This window comes from Oncorhynchus mykiss, chromosome 15, assembly GCF_057628025.1.
Source record: "Oncorhynchus mykiss isolate SJ-2025 chromosome 15, ASM5762802v1, whole genome shotgun sequence".
Classification (NCBI taxonomy): Eukaryota; Metazoa; Chordata; class Actinopteri; order Salmoniformes; family Salmonidae; genus Oncorhynchus; species Oncorhynchus mykiss.
Window position 1 is genome coordinate 30,626,832 of NC_143036.1, and position 13,470 is coordinate 30,640,301.

General features: G+C 43.5%; 1 protein-coding gene across 2 annotated transcripts in view; it reads right to left on the bottom strand.

Moving 5' to 3' along the window:
- Positions 1 to 13,470, bottom strand: part of dlgap1b (DLG associated protein 1b) — a 274,671-nt gene that overhangs the window by 7,676 nt on the left and 253,525 nt on the right. For both annotated transcript variants that reach the window (XM_021563015.3, XM_021563016.3), the window contains exons 10-12: positions 4,130 to 4,554; positions 2,959 to 3,050; positions 689 to 841 (exon numbers count right to left, since the gene is read on the bottom strand). In XM_021563015.3, coding sequence (XP_021418690.2) covers positions 689 to 841; positions 2,959 to 3,050; positions 4,130 to 4,554 — 670 coding nt within the window. The remainder of the gene's footprint in view (positions 1 to 688; positions 842 to 2,958; positions 3,051 to 4,129; positions 4,555 to 13,470) is intronic.

Genomic DNA, 13,470 nt, shown 5'->3' on the forward strand with positions numbered 1-13,470 from the left:
AGTTGGACCGCAGAGTGAAGGAAAAGCAGCCAACAAGTGCTCAGCATATGTGGGAACTCCTTCAAGACGGTTGGAAAAGCATTCCAGGTGAAGCTGGTTGAGCGAATGTCAATAGTGTGCAAAGCTGTCATCAAGGCAAGGGGTGGCTACTTTGAAGAATCTAAAATATATTTTGATTCATTTAACACTTTTTTGGTTACTACATGATTCCAAATGTGTTATTTCATAGTTTTGATGTCTTCACTATTATTATAAAATGTAGAAAATAGTACAAATAAAGAGTATAGGGTCTGAATACTTGTAAATGTCATATTTCAGTAAATAAATTGCAAATAAATGAGCAAAAATTTCTAAAAAACATTTTTTTTCTTTGTCATTATGGGGTATTCTGTGTAGATAGATGAGGAAAAAATTATTTAATCAATTTTAGAATAAGGCTGTAATGTAACAAAATGTGAAAAAAGTCAAGGGTTCTGAATACTTTACGAATGCACTGTACTGGTGGACAGAAATGCAAAAAAGTTAGCATTTGGAGACAGTGGCCAGATAAACAAAACCAATGTATGGATTACTCTCACACGTTGCTTATAGATTGCTTACAGTATAACCAATATGCCATTTAGTAATTTGGGTGAACTATCCCTTTAAGGTGGATCTGGTCTATAGGGTCCACTACATTGAGTGATACCTTTATCTCTGGGGGGTCCAGGGGTTTCCAGTTGTTGGCTTTGATTTGGTGGAGCTCATCAAATTTCAGGCTGATGTTCTCGATGGACAGCTGCAGCATGTCCCAGAAGCCTGCTAGGTCCTGGGAACTGGGCCTCGGGTGGGAATTGGGGTTCTGATACACACAGAGAGTTTCAGTATAGAGTTTAGAGTTTGGACACTGAGGTTCTTGCCTTTACATGGCACGACATAATTCTATGGCAGCCATGTTGGCTCCTCATATTCGGGCCGTTCTTGAATTGTGGTGGCATTTGCGTCCCTCGCCTTTGTAACCATGAAAAAGACTCAAATTAATTACAGTCACACAACATGTTTCGCTATATATTGAACTGTTTATCAATGATAAACATAATGCAAGTAAGTAATTTATACTGAAAAACTTTGTTTATGCATTGTTTAAAGTACTTAGGGTAAGCAAATTGGCTTGTCCCAGGAGGGATGTGTAGAGTATAGTGATATGTTTTGGGGAGGTAAAATATAAATGGAGGGAACTAACATTGTGAGGAAAATGATTAATCACAAATGTGATTTTCCCATGTTGCGTTTATATTTCCACACTATGAGGTTGGAATGATACTATGAAATAGTGAAAATTATGATAAAGCCCTTTTAGTGCCTGTTTTAGTTGGATGGCGTTTTGGAGGTAAATAGACCAATAAAAAAGAAGAGGTTCAAAAATCTCTGCCAATTACAGCTACCCAGCTAGCACATTTGGTTCCTTGAAATGTGTTATTTTTTACAATGGTTGTGGGAACAAAGCCATACTGTTAGTTTCCTGACTGGGGAAACTGAAAATGTTTTGACATTTTTTTGTCTGTTCTGTGAACATACCTTTTTAGATTGCAGGGAGGTTCTGAGAACGTTTAACTTCCTTCCTTGAAAGTTTCCCTGGGAGGTTTTTATTAACGCTCTTAGAACTGAAATGATAGGTTATTTGGATGTTTTAGAATAACCTCCTTAAATGTGAATGTTTCAATAAGACTTTTAATAACACAGATAACCCAAAATAAGCTAACTTTTTTGAACTCCAAACACAGATAGGACACATGGAAATTCATTTCCTTAGTTAATGAATCATGTGAACACACACTTTTTTATTTTATTGTGTCATGGCGTCAGTGAGATTTGAACTTATGATCTTTGGTTCTCTATACATTGAATTAGTCTACTGCAGCACCAGGATGGGAAAGCGAAAGGGAGATACCTAGTCAGTTGTTCAACTGAATGCATTCAACTGAAATGTGTCTTCCACATTTAACCCAGCCCCTCTGAATCAGAGAGGTGCGGGGGGCTGCCTTAATCGAGCTAGCATTCCATGTTTTTTTTACGCATGCAAAGCTATTTATTTTAGTCTATTCAAACAGACCGCATTTCAAAAGGAAACTCATTAAGATCAGGTGTGGCCAATTAGTGGGCACGGCCGACACACCTGAACACCACTGGCGTACCACACACCCCCGCAAAAAAAAATAACTGTAAATGATTGATGACCTTAGATTTGAGCATTTGTGGCATCCATTTCACAGAATCCTAATTTTTACATTTACTTACAAAATATCATTGGTGTTACTATTCCTACTTGTGGCACAATGTTATCATAATGATACAAATTATTTACAGTAATTAAGCTACCATATTAGTTGACTTAGAATGGGAAGATGCACCCAGATGCATACAAATAAAGAATTACTTTCCAAAATGCTATGCCCAAATGCCATTGCAATTCAAGAACGACCCATTTACCAAAAGCACTTCATGGAATTTTCAGATTTTTAAACAATGCTATGTAACTGAATGTAGAGAACAAAAACAAGATGTCCAAATACTGATGAATGAATAAATGGAATGCTCAAAGGCTCTGACATGGCATCCATTCTAAAAGTTGTCTGAACTCTCTGAACATATGGCTTTGCACAGGACTGTGTTGGACTTGGAACCATTCCAATTTTCCTATCAGTATGTCATCAGCATACTAGTCTGGGACTATTTCACCTTGTCCCTCCACACTTCAAAGTTATTATGCTTTGAGTGGTGAGTGGTGATAGACTAGACTACTATCCAGCTAGAATTTGCATGCATAGCAGTGTTTGGCCTGACACAGTGTCAATTATAAGCTTGTATAGATCATCACATTATGTGACAGTTGGCTCTGATGGGCCTGCTGACACAGTAGACTAACTCTGCAGTGTGTGTGTGTGTGTGTGTGTGTGTGTGTGTGTGTGTGTTACATACCTGATTATCCTTACACAGCTCCCGAAACTGCTGGAACTTCTGAGACATAAGCAGCTGGGCACTCCCTATTGCACTGCGGATCTTCCCCAGTACTGCAGAAACACACACACACAGACTTTGCCTTTGATGAGTGCAAAGGTATAAATATGTGGAGAGAGGGAACTGGGAACCTAAACTGTGAATTCTGATGAGAAGGGGAATGTTTATCCTGCACACCAAATAAACATACCTCCTAACATGACATTGAGTTGGGGATGTAGAAAACCAGCCTCCTGTCTCAATACGCAACCTCGAATTAGGGGGAAAATACACTGCAGAATCACTAGTCAAGGGCTGCCCAGCAGACAGTCGCGCTCACCTACTGTAACCATGTGTTCTCTCCATCGGAAATAATGCATTAGCAGTAAAGGAAGAAATAAGTTATGTCTCTAGGGACAAATCTAAGGAGTAGTATTCAAGCCGAATAAAGTCTACCACATTGTGCCCATGTGTCCCAAATGACACCCTAATCCCTATTTAGTGCATTACTTTTGACCAGAGCCCAGTGGGGCCTATATTGGAAATAGGATGCCATTTGGGATGCAGAGAGTGTCAGTGTGGCACTGATAGTGTGGAGCTATGGAGCTGGCAGCAGGCTTGAGGAGCTTATTAAGTGAGTTTGAGCATGAAAACCCCCATTGAGCATTGCTGTGAGAGGTCATTATACTGTTTATCTACAGGACAGATGTATGGCCGGACCCGTCCAGCAGCTAGCTCCCTATTGATGACTATGTCTGCAGAGGAGATAGCAGGCAACAAGCAGGCATTGTGGCTCGCTGCTATGAATGCCATGGCAGTGTCTCTCAAATGGCACAATAGTTCCTATGTAGTGCACTACTTTTGACCAGAGCCCTATCTGGAGATATAGGGTGCCATTTTGGGACTCAGACAATTTCCCTCGGTCTATTTGACACAGGGAAGGATGGGGAAAAACAGGGATACAAAGAGAGGGAAAACAACTTATATGGCCTTCAGGTCAACATCACCCAAAAATACGAAGAGAGAAAGAGAGAAGTGATTCTACTGACTCATTACCCCTAATGCACCGCTTTTGCTCCCGTTCGCACATATTCAGCTCCATATCCATGGGTTAATGTTGTTTATGTACATGCACGTGTGTTGTCCCACTCACTCTCCTCCGGCAGCTCGTTCTCCATCTCGTCCTGCTCCATCTGCCGGCACCAGCCCTCCATGCGCTCCATCTCGGCTTGAAGAAGCTTCAGGAACCACCTCCCGTCCCTGGAACACATCAACCCCCGTCCCCCCACCACCACCTCCATGGGGTCTTCCACCTGGTCCATCCAGGGGTCTGGCGGGGGGAGGATGGATGGGTCCAAACCCACCTCGCCGTACTCCTCCACGGTCAGGGCGTGGTAGTGGTTGCCCGACCCTTGGATGGAGACGGTAGAGGTGGCGGCGTCCCGGGAGTACTGGCGGGGCATGGTGGCCGAGTGGCGTATCACCATCTCTGGGGCGTCGACGGGACAGTAGTCAGGGTCATCTAGGTCGGCTTGGACCGCCGTGGTCACACTGTTGGACCTGGTCATCCTGCGGTAACTGGAAAGAGAACCACAGATTAGAGATCAGAGTTAGTGGATGTGGGGTTAATAGAAGACATGCGGGCTTAGTATATCAACACAGATCCCAGATCAGATCGGACAGGTGTGGGGTGTTTGGGAGGGGTGTCATGGGGGCGTTTGGTCACCTGGCTGATTCAGAAGCGATGGAGCGTGGCCTCATCAGTCACCGTGCCCTGCTGTAGGGCTAAGTCTTAGAGATAACATACACCCACCCTCAGGGCCCTGCTGTACAGCTTGGGGTGCAGCTTTGATTTAGCCTGAGAGGCTTTGTGCCTCTGTAAGACTCCTCTTGCCAAGTCTCGCAGAGCAAAGTGCCAACACACAGCCACAAAGTCACACACTTGCACACAGATAACATCTTTTCAAAATACACAGATGGGCACGCACACACATGCGCGCGCGCGTGCACACACACACACACACACACACACACACACACACACACACACTTGCACACACACACTGCTAGAGAGAAGTGCCAACTAAATGTACAATTAGTGGACAGCCAGCAACCAGAGGACACCAGCAGACTACAACAGGATACAAGATAAACAGATAAATGACAGAAAATCATTCACATGCTCTCTCTCACACGCCATTTTTTACTACAGTTTACTATAAAATACTACAATACTTACTATAGAATTCTGTAGTAAACTGTTCTATACTATACTACACCCTGTTGTATCCCTCGATCATGTGTACTACTTAGTATAGAATGTTGTAGTATACTGTAGTAAATAACAACTTTTCAAAATATGCACATGGACGCACGCACGCACACGCGGCTTGCCAGAGGAGGGGAGTGTTAGAGAGAGAGGTACCAACTGAATGCACAATGAGTGGACAGACAGCAGCCAAGGACACCAGCAGACTACAACAGGATGCAAGATAAACACTAACACTAAACACTGTAGGGCAGTCAAATTCCACGTGTAGTAGGCCTGATTACTGGTCTGCACATGCTCTGGGTACACGGCTAGGGATGCCGTCTGGGCCGGCAGCCTTTCGAGGGTTAACTCGCTTAAATGTCTTACTCACGTCGGCCGTGGAGAAGGAGAGCCTATAGTCCTTTGTTGCGGGCCGCGTCGGTGGCACTGTGTTATCCTCAAAGCGGGCGAAGAAGGTGTTTAGTAAGTACGGAAGCACAAGACGTCGGCGTCCGCGACGTGGCTGGTTTTCCCTTTGTAGTCCGTGATTGTCTGTAGACCTTGTCACATTCGTCTTGTGTCTTAGCCGTTGAATTGCGACTCCACTTTGTCCCTGTACTGACGTTTTGCCTGTTTGATTGCCTTACGGAGGGAATAGCAACACTGCTGGTATTCGGACATGTTCCCAGTCACCTTGCCATGGTTAAATGCGGTGGGTCGTGCTTTAAGTTTTGCACGAATGCTGCCATCTATCCACAGTGTCTGGTTTGGGTAGGTTTTAATAGTCACAGCAGGTACCATATCTCCTTACACTTCCTGATAAACTCAGTCACCGTATTCGAGTATTCGTCAATGTTATTCTCAGAGGCTACCCGGAACATATCCCAGTCTGCATGATTAAAACAATCTTGAAGCATGGATTCCGTTTGCTCAGACCAGCTTGAATAGACCTTAGCACGGGTACTTCCTGTTTGAGTTTCTGCCTACAGTACTGTGCAAAAGTATTCACCCCCTTGGCGTTTTTCCTATTTTCTTTCATTACAAGCTGTTTTAAAATGATTTTTATTTAAATTTCAAGTAATGGACATACACGAAATAGTCCAAATTGGAGAAGTGAAATTAACAAAATTTATTTTTTGTGGGGCCTCCCGGGTGGCGCAGTGGTTAAGGGCACTGTACTGCAGCGCCAACTGTGCCACCAGAGACCCTATGTTCGCGCCCAGGCTCTGTCGTAACCGGCCGCGACTGGGAGGTCCGTGGGGAGATGCACAATTGGCCTAGCGTCGTCCGGGTTGGGAGGGGTTGGCCGGTAGGGATATCCTTGTCTCATCGCGCACCAGCGACTCCTGTGGCGGGCTAACCAAGGTTGCCAGGTGCACGGTGTTTCCTCCGACACATTGGTGCGGCTGGCTTCCGGGTTGGATGCACGCTGTGTTAAGAAGCAGTGCGGCTTGGTTGGGTTGTGTATCGGAGGACGCATGACTTTCAACCTTCGTCTCTCCCGGGCCCGTACGGGAGTTGTAGCGATGAGACAAGATAGTAGCTACTAAACAATTGGATACCACGGAATTGGGGAGAAAAAGGGGTAAAATAAATAAAAAAACACAAAAAAACGTAAAAGTGGTGCATACATAATGGGGCAAAAAAGTATTTAGTCAGCCACCAATTGTGCAAGTTCTCCCACTTAAAAAGATGAGGGAAGCCTGTAATTTTCATCATAGGTACACTTCAACTATGACAGACAAAATGAGGAAAAAAAATCCAGATAATCACATTGATTTTTAATGAATTTATTTGCAAATTATGGTGGAAAATAAGTATTTGGTCACCTACAAACAAGAAAGATTTCTGGCTCTCACAGACCTGTAACAACTTCTTTAAGAGGCTCCTCTGTCCTCCACTCGTTACTTGTATTAATGGCACCTGTTTGAACTTGTTATCAGTATAAAAGACACCTGTCCACAACCTCAAACAGTCACACTCCAAACTCCACTATGGCCAAGACCAAAGAGCTGTCAAAGGACACCAGAAACAAAATTGTAGACCTGCACCAGGCTGGGAAGACTGAATCTGCAATAGGTAAGCAGCTTGGTTTGAAGAAATCAACTGTGGGAGCAATTATTAGGAAATGGAAGACATACAAGACCACTGATAATCTCCCTCGATCTGGGAGAGATCTCACCCCGTGGGGTCAAAATGATCACAAGAACGATAAGCAAAAAATCCAAGAACCACACGGGGGGACCTAGTGAATGACCTGCAGAGAGCTGGGACAAAAGTAACAAAGCCTACCATCAGTAACACACTACGCCGCCAGGGACTCAAATCCTGCAGTGCCAGACGTGTCCCCCTGCTTAAGCCAGTACATGTCCAGGCCCGTCTGAAGTTTGCTAGAGAGCATTTGGATGCTGAAGAAGAAGAAGATTGGGAGAATGTCATATGGTCAGATGAAACCAAAATATAACTTTTTGGTAAAAACTCAACTCGTCGTGTTTGGAGGACAAAGAATGCTGAGTGCATAAATGAACACCATACCTACTGTGAAGCATGGGGGTGGAAACATCATGCTTTGGGGCTGTTTTTCTGCAAAGGGACCAGGACGACTGATCCGTGTAAAGGAAAGAATGAAAGAATGGGGCCATGTATTGTGATATTTTGAGTGAAAACCTCCTTCCATCAGCAAGGGCATTAAAGATGAAACGTGGCTGGGTCTTTCAGCATGACAATGATCCCAAACACACCGCTCGGGCAACGAAGGAGTGGCTTCGTAAGAAGCATTTCAAGGTCCTGGAGTGGCCTAGCCAGTCTCCAGATCTCAACCCCATAGAAAATCTTTGGAGGGAGTTGAAAGTCCGTGTTGCCCAGCAACAGCCCCAAAACATCACTGCTCTAGAGGAAATATGCATGGAGGAATGGGCAAAAATACCAGCAACAGCATGTGAAAACCTTGTGAAGACTTACAGAAAACGTTTGACCTCTGTCATTGCCAACAAAGGGTATATAACAAAGTATTGAGATAAACTTTTGTTATTGACCAAATACTTATTTTCCACCATCATTTGCAAATAAATTCATTAAAAATCCTACAATGTGATTTTCAGGATTTTTTTTCTAATTTTGACCGTCATAGTTGAAGTGTACCTATGGTGGAAATTACAGGCCTTTCATCTTTTTAAGTGGGAGAACTTGCACAATTGGTGGCTGACTAAATACTTTTTTGCCCCACTGTATGTATTCACCCCCTTTGCTATGAAGCCCCTGGTGCAACCAATTACCTTCAGAAGTCACATAATTAAGTCCACCTGTTTGCAATCTAAGTGTCACATGATCTCAGTATAAATACACCTGTTCTGAAAGGCTGCAGAGTCTGCAACACCACTAAGCAAGGGGCACCACCAAGCAAGACCAATGAGACCAAGGAGCTCTCCAGACAGGTCAGGGACAAAGTTGTGGAGAATTACAGATGAGGGTTGGCTTATAAAAAAATATCAGAAACTTCCCACAGAGCACAATTATATCCATTATTAAAAAAGGAAAGAATTTGACACCACAGCAAACCTGCCAAGAGAAGGCTGCCCAACCAAAACTCACAGACCAGGCAAGGAGGGCTTTAATCAGAGAGACACCAAAGATAACCCTGAAGGAGCCGCAAAGCTTCACAGCAGAGATTGGAGTATCTGTCCATAGGACCACTTTAAGCCGTACACTCCACAGAGATGGGCTTTACGAAAGAGTGGCCAGAAAAAAGCCATTGTTTAAAGAAAGAAATAAGCAAACCAAATAAGTTTGGTGTTCGCCAAAAGGCATGTGGGAGACTCTCCAAACATATTGAAGAAGGTACTCTGGTCAGATGAGATTAAAATTTTGCTTTTTGACCATCAAGGAAAACGCTATGTCTGGTGAAACCCCACAGTGAAGCATGGTGGCAGCATCAGGCTGTTTGGATGTTTTTCATCGGCAGGGACTGGGAAACTGGTCAGAATTCAAGGAATGATGGATGGCGCTAAATACAGTGAAATTCTTGAGGGAAACCTGTTGCAGTCTTCCACAGATTTGAGACTGGGACTGAGTTTCACCTTCCAGCAGGATAATGACCCTAAGCATACTGCTAAAACAACACTTGAGTGGTTTTTGGGGAAACATTTAAATGTCTTGGAATGGCCTAGTCAAAGCCCAGACCTCAATCGAATTCAGAATCTGTGGTATTACTTAAAGATTGCTGTACACCAGGGGAACCCATCCAACTTGAAGGAGCTGGAGCAGTTTTGCCTTGAAGAATGGGCAAAAATCCCTGTGGCTAGATGTGCCAAGCTTATAGAGACATACCCCAAGACACTTGCAGCTGTAATTGCTGCAAAAGGTGGCTCTACAAAGTATTGTCTTTGGGGGGGTGTATAGTTATGCACACTCAAATGTTCTGTTTGTTTGTCTTATTTCTTGTTTGTTTCACAATAAAAAATGTTTTGCATCTTCAAAGTGGTAGACATGTTGTTTAAATCAAATGATACACACCCTCCAAACATCTATTTTAATTCCAGGTTGTAATGCAACATCATAGGAAAAATGCCAAGTGGCTGAATACTTTCGGAAGCCACTGTATAGGAAGGGCGGAAAAAAATGGAGTTGTGATCAGATTTGCCGAAGGGAGGGCGGGGAAGGTCCTTGTAGGCATTTCAAAAAGTTGAGTAGCAGTGGTCCAATGTTTTACCAGCACGATTACTACAGTCGATGTGCTGGGAGAACTTTGTAGTGTTTCCCTCAAATTTGCTGTTAAAATCCCCAGCTACAATAGATGCAGCTTCAGAATATGTGGTTTCCAATTAGTATAAAATCCATTATAGTTCTTTGAGGGCCGTCGTGATATCAGCTTGAGGGGGAATATACACGGCTGTGACTATAACCGAAGAGAATTCTCTTGGGAGGTAATACGGTCGGCATTTGATTGTGAGGAATTCTAAGTCGGGTGAACGAAAGGAGTTTCTGTATGTTATCACAATCACACCATGAGTAGTTAATCATGAAACATACACCATCACCCTTCTCCTTTCTGGAGAGATCTTTATTCCTGTCAACGCAATGAACTAAGAACCTAACTGGCTGCACGGACTCAGACAGTATATCCTAACAGAGCCATGTTTCCGTGAAACGTGAGTATGTTACAATCCCTGATGTCTCTCTGGAAGGAGAGCCTTGCCCTGAGCTAGTTTCCTTTTTATCCAGAGACTGAACAATAGCGAGCAATATACTCTGAAGCGGTGGATGGTGTGCACGCCTCCTGAGTGGAACTAGAAGTCCACTCCGAATACCTCTTCTCCGCTGGCGGTGTTTTGGAGCAGGCTCTGGAATAAGTATCCAATTTTGGAAAGTTGTATTCCTGGTCATAATGCTGGTGGGTTACCGCCACTGTGATATCCCAAAGTTATTTCCGGCTGTATGTAATAACACAAAAAAAATCTGGGCTAGTAATGTAAGAAATAACACACCAAAAAACAAAAATTCTGCAAAGTTTTTTAGGAGCCAGAAGCAAAGCTGCCATATCTGTCGGCACCATCTTCATCTTCAAGTGCTTGTCAAATTGTGAATGAGAGACTCATGAAATATGTACAGTCTGCGCAAAAAAAACCTAAACAAAGCAACTTTTTTCAAATCATCATTAGTTGCATCATGCAGCCTTACAAAGTATTAAAATTCAAAACATGTAGCCCAACGTTTGTAGAACAGCTAAAGTTACATTAATAACTCTAAATTAAGCATATAGGACTACCTATGTAACGCCCTGGCCATAGAGAGGCTTTTATTCTCTATTTTGGTTAGGGTGGGCATTCTAGTTTCTTTCTTTCTATGTTTTCTATTTCTTTGTGTTTGGCTGGGTGTGGTTCTCAATCAGAGGCAGCTGTCTATCGTTGTCTCTGATTGAGAATCATACTTAGGTAGCCTTTTTCCCAACCAAGTTTGTGGGTAGTTGTTTTCTGTATAGTTTTAGTTACCTTACAGAACTGCTCGTTTCTCATTTTTGTTCTAGTGTTCAGATTTGAATAAATGTCATGAACACGTACCATGCTGCGCTTTGGTCCACTCCTTCTTCATCAGACGAGCGTTACAACCTATTTCTTTGTTAACCGCATGTGCACACCTCAAATCGCTTGGAGAAATATCCTTTCTATTTTATTCAGCTTTGTTCAATTGTATTCTTCATACTATAAAATAATGCCACGGAATTATAAGCAAATCTTGTCTGCTAAATGAACAGCCCACAGCCATATGGCATAGCCTGATCAGGACCTAACATAAGGACAACTCAGAGTATGCTATCCTGTTAATCTGAAATAGACAACATTTTCTTCATATCATGTCTCTTTAAACCTGTCTAAAATAAATAATGGATTTATTGTGAATGTGTAGGTTATATTTCATGGATTTATTAGATTTGTTCTTAATGTAGATGTTCCAAAGGTCTGCATCAGTGGCTTGTAGGCTGTGTGTGGAGCCAGGAGATGCTTAATATGTTAATGTTAATTTCTGTCAATTACAGTGGGACCGGCAATTATTTACTTGACAATCACCGGTTGACAACATTTTGTGACAGCCACAGCCCTGCTGACATGAATGACAGAAAATCATTCTCTCGCTCTCTCTCTCTGACATGACCTGCTCACAGGGTGACACACACACACAGACCCTGAAGTCGCTCCATCCATCAGCCTCACCCCATCTCTGGCCAGTTCCTCCTCCTCCACTTCACCCATTTATCTATACCTCCTCTGCTCCATTAATCTCACTTCTTTCATGAACAGAGAGCAAGAGGGGGAGAGGAGCAGGAGAGAACAAACACACTCACAGTGGAGGGCTACCAGCGCATGTGTGTGTGTGTGTGCTCGCAGCTGTTAAAGAGTAACTGTGCTCTGATCAGGTGTGTAGTCATAATGATCTCAGGCTGCTTTATAGCAGCTCCCTCCTGCAACTTCCTGTCTGTGTCAGGGCAGAGAGGGGCAAGGCCAAACACAAGCGCGCGCGTGAGAGAGAGAGAGAGAGGGGGGGGGGGGGGTGGAGTAGGGAATGAGATGAGGGAGTGACAGGGACAGAGAAAAAAGAGAGAAGGGAAGAGTGAGAGAAGGAAGCGAGAGAGAGCGCGGGAGGGGTGGAGTAAGGAAAGAGGGAGGAAGGGAGAGTGAGAGAGAGGGTGGCAGTAGGGAAAGAAGACAAAAGCAACACAGGTTATTTTTACAGTGCAGTAAGGTGGAGTCCTTCACAGGGCCTTGTAAATTACTTCAGGGGTTAAGGGCGGCCTGCTCTGCTCTGTTGTATTCTACTCTGCTCTGTTCCGCTCCGCTCTGTTGTGCTCGGTTCTGCTCTGCGCTACTCTGTTCTGCTCTACTCTGCTCTGCTCGCCAATTGGGGTAAAAGACTGGATGACTGTCAGTCTGGATTGTGGCTACAGTGGAACTTGTATATTGTATTGTATTCTTCTCTTAGCCCCTAGTTTGTTCCGGGCTAATTCTGGATAAGCCCAATCCCAGTTTTGTGTCAAAACGTAAAATGCTTAGCACTAAGAACTGAAACGTATCAGTAGGAGGGATCGCTAGGAGTCCCAGGCATATTAATGGATCCTGCATGTCATATGTGTATCCCAAATGGCACCTTTTATAGTGCACTACTTTTGACCAGAGCCTTTTGAACAGAGATCTATGGGTCCTGGTCAAAATTGTGCACTATGTAGGGAATAGGGTTCCATTAGAGTCGCAATCCATTTTTCTGTCCCTTTGTCCTCTTTGACAGGACCATAAAGCAGTAGAAGGTCTGACTGGCTCTGACTTTTCAAGGCGGTCAAAGTGGGTTGAGGACAATATGATTTGAAAACTAGGACCACTATTGACTGCAAAGCCAGCTGTGGAAAAAAAAAATCCAACCTTCACCTACCCCATTTGCTGCCATGAGTTGACCATATGGAATGTGTGGGGTCATGACATAAGTCGGAACATCTCTGTAGAGTAGTTGCTGTTTGAATGAGGATTTGAAGTTAGATTAAAATGGGTAGTGCTGTATTCGGCTGTGTTAAGTACTTCAGTCATTAATATTTTAAAAGTATTACTTATTAACCTGTTTTAGTGTAGAGGGCAGTATTTTGATGTTTGGATGAAAAATGTACCAAAATGAAACTGCCTATTTCTCAGGCCCAGAATCTAGAATATGCATATAGTTGTCAGATTAGGATGGAAAACACTCTAAAGGTTCCAAAACTGTCA